The sequence below is a fragment of the Pteropus vampyrus genome, unplaced genomic scaffold (assembly GCF_000151845.1).
Source record: "Pteropus vampyrus isolate Shadow unplaced genomic scaffold, Pvam_2.0 Scaffold90, whole genome shotgun sequence".
NCBI lineage: Eukaryota > Metazoa > Chordata > Mammalia > Chiroptera > Pteropodidae > Pteropus > Pteropus vampyrus.
In genome coordinates, this window is record NW_011888871.1 from 3,370,417 (window position 1) to 3,377,089 (window position 6,673).

General features: G+C 56.8%; 1 protein-coding gene across 1 annotated transcript in view; it reads left to right on the forward strand.

Annotated features, from left to right (window-relative positions):
* NPTX2 (neuronal pentraxin 2) overlaps positions 1-6,142 on the forward strand; it is a 7,095-nt gene extending 953 nt beyond the window's left edge. The window contains exons 2-6 of the mRNA XM_011363904.1: positions 9-131; positions 1,685-1,901; positions 4,060-4,304; positions 5,660-5,839; positions 6,074-6,142. Of these exons, the coding sequence (XP_011362206.1) occupies positions 9-131; positions 1,685-1,901; positions 4,060-4,304; positions 5,660-5,839; positions 6,074-6,142 (834 nt within the window). The remainder of the gene's footprint in view (positions 1-8; positions 132-1,684; positions 1,902-4,059; positions 4,305-5,659; positions 5,840-6,073) is intronic.
* The last annotated feature ends 531 nt before the right edge of the window (positions 6,143-6,673 follow it).

Consider the following 6,673-nt stretch of genomic DNA (forward strand, 5'->3'; position numbering starts at 1 on the left):
GCGGCAAGGCGCCGGGCCAGGCGGCCCCCGGCAAGGACACCATGGGCGACCTGCCGCGGGACCCCGGCCACGTCGTGGAGCAGCTCAGCCGCTCTCTGCAGACCCTCAAGGACCGCCTGGAGAGCCTCGAGGTTAGCTGGGCGTGGGGACGCCCCCGAGGCGCGGGGCCGGGGTGGAGTTCACGGTCCTGCCGGCACGGGCCGTGCGGGACGTGACAGCGCGAGCGCGTTCGGACCCGGGGACAGCTGGGTTTGCGATGGGGGTGATGGTTTTCGGTCGTGCTACCGAACTTACTTGAGTGGCTCGCACCGCCCCGTCCCCTTTGCTGGAAGGAAAGGGTTAACACCCCTCGCCGGGACTGCCCGCTGTGCGGCCATTCACTTCCCGAGGTCCGGGCTGGCAAGCCGGGACTGCCTGTCATCTCTTGCAATTCTCGGAGTCTTGGAGCCCTATGCTCCCGGAGGCTGTGCCCGGTGACATGAGGCTGCCGCGTGAGGTCAGCGGCCCCCACGTCCCGCGTTTCCGTTTATAAATCAGGTCCTACTGGGCCAGAGCGGGCAGGGGCCTGGGGGGTCTTGACCAGTCTCGAGCGCTGCGGGCGGGTCACCCTCCACACCAGGACGCGCTTTGGAGGAGGCCTGGTTAACTTCAAAGACACTAAGGTGTCCTTCCCCATTGCTTGGGGGGAAAGCAGCGAACCCCGGTCCCCCTCGGGAGGTTTATGCAGTTGGGAACTTTGAGAAGGTAGTCTTCATTTAATTTCCATCTTCACTTTCCACCCAGTTTAAGAAGTGTGGAATTTCTGTTCAACACGTTCGCCCAAATATTTATTAGCAAAGCCAGGTTTCAGTTACAGGTGGTAATTACCGCAAAAGTATTTGAGGATTTCCTGTGGCATGAGAGCTCACTACAGTATTTCCAGCATCTGTATATCCCTTGATTCATTATGATTAATAACAGCTAACATTTTTAGAACACTAAATATGTATGTGCTGGGAATATTATCTAATTTTAACCCTTGAAACAATCCTGTGAGGCATTTTATAATTTGGAGCACTTGGAGAGAGGGGTAGCATGCTAAGGACTCCCGGCTGGGCAGTGATGAGCCAGCTTCAGAGCCAGCGTGGGGGTAGAGGAGTAAAAGAAATAGGCAGGGGGGATTTAGAAACGGCATTCAAAGCAAAGATTCCTGGAATTCAGAATAGTCGTGTTTTAGATCTCATTTTCCAGTGACATCTCTGCAAGCAACCTTTGTGCCACACAGGAATTTGAGGGCCGGTTTCATTTCTAGATGAAAGCACATCGGCTTTGAGCGACATCTGGTTCCTCTTGAAAAAATTCAAGCTATGTTTGGTCTTTACCTGAGAATGATAGATGTTAGTTAAAATTTTGGCTTTTTAGTAAGAGGAGCAGAACAACTTTCTGATAGGGGGCAATGAGATTTATAAGTTTCAAATATTGCAGCAAAGTCATTCTTGTCTGACTCTGAAATCCTTTCCATATCCCACCCCCCCCCCAAAAAAAGCATCAGTGAAATGCTCCCCTTACTGCCATTGGCACTAATGGTTTAATACTCTTGTTTTTGGAATCTTCTCCCTGTGGGGCGGGGCCCGTGGAGCTGCATTTCACAATTTCTTTTTTAACTGGCCTTAATCTTACTCCGACCTGTCTCCCGGCCCCAAAGCACCAGCTCCGAGTGAACGTGTCGGCTGCCGCGTTGCCCAGCGACTTCCGAGATGTGCTCCAGCGGCGGCTGGGGGAGCTGGAGCGGCAGCTGCTGCGCAAGGTGGCGGAGCTGGAGGACGAGAAGTCCCTGCTCCACAACGAGACCTCGGCTCACCGGCAGAAGACCGAGAGCGCCCTGAACGCGCTGCTGGAGAGGGTGACGGAGCTGGAGCGAGGTGAGTGCTGAGGGCTTCGCTGGTTTCTCTGTCGCCCTCTGGCTGTCGTCCCTCCCAACCCCCCACCCCTGGTCTTGGTTCTTGGCTGCAGTGCAGAGGAAGCTGGGCTCAGAGCAAGGAAGAGCAGGCGGAGAGGGGGCCAACTCCAAGGTTCTTTTGCCCATTTCCGGGCGAGGCCACCTGGGTGAGGGAGTGGCCACTCCCAGCCCCCTGCCTGCTGACTGCTCCCACGGTTGCGGGGATGGGCTTGAACCTACCTGTCCCAGGTGCAGAAAAACCACCTGACTCCTTACCATTCCAGCAGCAGTCCGCCCTTCCCTTCGCAGGCTCCAGGCCGCCCCCTCCTTAGCCTTGTCCACCACTTGCAGCCTCTGATTTATCGATCAGAGCTTTTAATGCCTCAGTGGGTTTTAACTAAGTTTCTTCTGAACCTCCAGACTGTTTGATATAAACAGAGGGCACCAGCTTCCGGGATATGGACCCCCTTCCACTGCCCCTCAGCTCCCCACAGCTCTAATTAAACCTATCTGTTGTCACCGAGCTAACGATATTACCAACACTGAGCCTTATTAAATCAGCAAGCCTGCCCGCTTGTGAGGATAGAAGCCATTTTCCTTTATTAGATAATCACGACTTCGTGTAGAGCTTGGGAATTTGCAGATTAAATACTAGTGGCTGCACATAGTGGAAAGAGAGTTTGCTGCTCGCTGCTCTGTCATTCATTTGCTCCATGCCCCGAGGTAAATCACCTAGCTTCTCTGAGCCTGGATGCCTCCGCTGTGCACCCCGTGACGTCAAGAGTGGGGGCATTCGGGTTTTCTGCTTCAATTTTGCTTCAGCCCCTTGGGGCCTTATACCCTGACCGAGCCCCACTTTGGGCTCCCCTAGGTGACCAGGTCTTCTCAGCCCTCGCCAGGTGCTCAGCAGCTCTAAAACCTGTGTTGAGGGTGCCCTGTCATGGGGGGCCACGGTGCATCAGGCAAGACCACACAATCAGCAGAGAGCAGTAAATATTCTCGTATTTCCATGCTGCCTGTTCCCAGGAGGTTGAGAGGGCGACACTGGGTTCCATCGCTTCCTTTCGCAGAAGGTCTTCCTCGGATGGGTGTGAACTTGACGCCAAAGAGCTTCCTCGTGCATTGTTTACTATGACAGAAAATGAGTTTTCAGGGTCCTAGTGGAGCAAAGTTGACCCGTTCTGGCTCCTGTCCTGCAGAAGGGGCGAGGAAGGGACTGATTTAGTCCACTAGTGACAGGCAGTTTGGCTTTTTCACTGGCAGCATCTGGTCCTCAAATAAGAGGGAAGCTTTTGCCATGACAGCTCACAAAATCGGGTGACATCCTGCCAATTTTGGAATCTGATTACTGGAGACAGGGTCTTGCCCTCTGTGTGTTTATTTTTGTTGTTAATTTTAAGCTTAAACCAAAACTGTACTGAAAATTGCTTAAACCCGATACCAGTCATTTTAAAAGAATTTGGAAGCACCATTTACATGGGGATGGCCAGGAGGATTCTCGCCAGTCCCAGGTGGGTCCAGAAGGGTCTGGGCTCTGGCCAGGTTGTTGCCCTCAGTGGATTCCTTTGCCTCCCGCTTGATTCAACCTGCAGGAAATAGTCAGCAAACTCTTCTCTTGGTGAGGAAAAGGCAAATCACGAGCCTTGTAAGCCACTCACTCCAGGGACTTTGTCCAAAGGCCACTTCTGAATTAAGTTACAGACACAGGCACCGACTCTTTTGCCCTGGCAGTGGTGCTTCTTTCTTGTGAGAAGTGACAAGTGTCTATGGGATACCTGAGACCTTTTAACATGTCCTGCCTCCATACCCACCAAATGGGTTCCCCACCCCACCCTTGCTGAAGATGCTGAAGGGGCTGAGATTTCAAGGATATAACAAGACCTGGCTGAGGAAGGGTTTTCTGGCTTACTTTAACCAGAAAACTAAGTCCAGCTTGCCCTACCCTTTTCTTTAAGCTTCCAAGAGTGAGGATGCTCTTGTTGACTGTGGGAGTTTCAGCACTTTGGACAGTGGCTGCCCGGTAGCAGGTGCTCCAGAGAAGGACCACTTGGGTCAGAGGTTGGGGTCCAGGTGAGCGGTCAAGCTGGGCCACAATGGTGGGGCTGGGCTAAAGCACTGCTGGCCTCTCTTTCACTCCCCAGGCAATAGTGCATTCAAGTCCCCCGATGCGTTCAAAGTGTCCCTCCCCCTCCGCACAAACTACCTGTATGGCAAGGTCAAGAAGACGCTGCCCGAGCTGTACGCCTTCACCATCTGCCTGTGGCTGCGGTCCAGCGCCTCGCCTGGCATCGGCACCCCGTTCTCTTACGCGGTGCCCGGGCAGGCCAACGAGATCGTGCTGATAGAATGGGGCAACAACCCCATCGAGCTGCTCATCAATGACAAGGTGAGGCCGGCTTGGATGCCACCTCTGTCATCGTGGTGGTGACAAAGGTCGGGAAGTTGCAGGGAGTCTGACAGCTGATTGTGGCCTTTCCTACTCACGGTGGGGATGGCTCTGCACCGACTCAGTCCTGCCCTGGGCAGCTGACTATGCAGGGGACAGGGGCGGAGGGCAGGCAGCTGCAGCTCATAGAGATCCAAACTAAGAGTCTAGTAGGAAGTAGCAGAGGGTCCAGGCCACAGGTCATGGAAGGAACAGAATAAGCTGGAATCGCTGCATGCCAGCCTGAACTGTCACCGGCTCTTGGGCCAGTCAGTGGGGGCTGCCCTCCAGGGCTGCACTGACTAGAGGAGGGTGTATGCGTGTGTGTCTGAGCGTGTGATACTTCTCATATGTCCTCACATCCTCCTTGCTGGAGCTGAGCATGTGAATGGCCGCACCCACTCCCAGGCTGCCGGGGCCCGGGAGCCCTGTCCACCCTGCTCCTCACGCTGTCCGTCTTTGTTGAACTGCCCTGGGTGGAGTTTGCTTAAGTGAGAAACACTGTGTAGTCCACCTGCTGGGCCCCTTCCAGTGGAGACCACACCCCTGAGCCAGGGATTAATAAATAACACCCTTGGACACAGCCCCGAGGGCCCCGAGGCTTGCTTCCCTCCTGGTTTAGACAGTGTGTAAACAGACAATTCCTGAGAGGCCTGCGGGTTGCTAGGACACCAGCAGTAACAACAGGCGGAGTCACAGTCAGCTGGTCTGTGGAGCACTCAGGATGCTGGTAGATGGGTGTGGGTTGGACGGCCCTTCTCCCAGTCCTGTGCGTGGCTCCCCAAAACACTCGCTTGCAATGGTAGGCCTTCAGTGCTCTGCACGGGAGGACACCCACGCACACAGTCCCCGAGTGCCGCGATGGCCATTGGGACCTTGCCTGTGGAGTGCAGGCGCCTGGTCTGACTGTTGTCCAGAGAAGTTTGCCCGAGAGGGCCCAGACTGCCCTCTGGGTTCTCCAACATGGAATGTTCAGAGCCAGTGTGTGTGGGGCGGGGGTCTGTCACATCTGCTTGCTTGACTCAGTGTCCTGCACCCTCAGCTAAGCCGGGAACAAGGGCGTCCAGTTGAAAGCAGGGCCACCCTGGAGTCGGGGGCTTGTGCCCAGGCTGTCCCTTTGCCCTGGAGTGTCTGACGCACGTGGCGTCTCCAGCCCGACGGTCTCTCTGAGGTGGGCTGGTCAGGCATGTTACCCACACAGTAGAGAGGAGGCCAGGAGGGATCCCGTGTGATAGGAGCAGCGGCAGGCCTCAGCCCCCCAGGTCAGATTCCGGGAACCCCACGAGGGGTCCTCACCTGCACCTTACCACCCGCAGGTTGCCCAGCTACCCCTGTTTGTCAGTGACGGCAAGTGGCACCACATCTGTGTCACCTGGACAACACGGGACGGCATGTGGGAGGCCTTCCAGGATGGGGAGAAGCTCGGCACCGGGGAGAACCTGGCCCCCTGGCACCCTATCAAGCCGAGGGGTGTGCTGATCCTTGGGCAGGAGCAGGTGAGTACAGGGGAGTGGAAAACAGGATGTGAGGGTCACGCCTCGCCCCGCTCACACTGTCCTGTGGGCTGAGGGGCTGCGGCCGGGGTCCCGGGCTGCTGTGGGAGGTTCAGACAGATCCCAGAGGAGTCCAGCACAGGCAGGCAGGAGTGTCCCTGGGGTCACAAGCCATGTAGCCACGGGGCCGTCTCTCTGGCAACGGGGCCGTCTCTCTGGCTGCTTGGCCTCTACCAGGTGCAGTATCGACTCCGGATGCGGGGGGCTGGTATGGCATCTTCCAGAAGCCGCTGGCTCAGGGTCTGAGGGCACGTAGGGGACGCCTGTGGGGTGCTCAGCTCTGCGGGGGAGACGGGAGGACAGGGCGAGGCCTCCGAGGCCGCCCTTGAGAAACACCACCTGGGGAGGGGACGCCAAGCTGGCCGTCTTCGCTTGGGCAGATGAGAGTTGACACTCCGGGCTGTGTTTGAAGTTTGCTGATGGAAAGTGAGAATAGATGCCAGGTGCTTTTGGGGGGCGGGGCTGAGTCTGGGCTCTTCTCGGCCCACGCCCTCCTCACCTCTCCACCCGGGAGGGCCTGGGAGCCGGCGGACCCGAGCTTTGGGACTTTGGGCAGGTGTTTCCCTGCTCCGGCCTCAGTTTCCCCCTGTAAACTGGGTGGTTGGAGTGAAGACATCTCCCAGGCCTGACGTGCCTGGGGCTCCAGGCCCCGCGGGACTCGGTGGCCAGGGAGAGTTAGGGGGAGTCAGGAGGACGCCCCGGTCCACCCCCAGCGTCCTTTCCCCGACGCCGGTCCTGGGCCAGGAGAGTTAGCTTCTGCACATGCAGTGACACGGA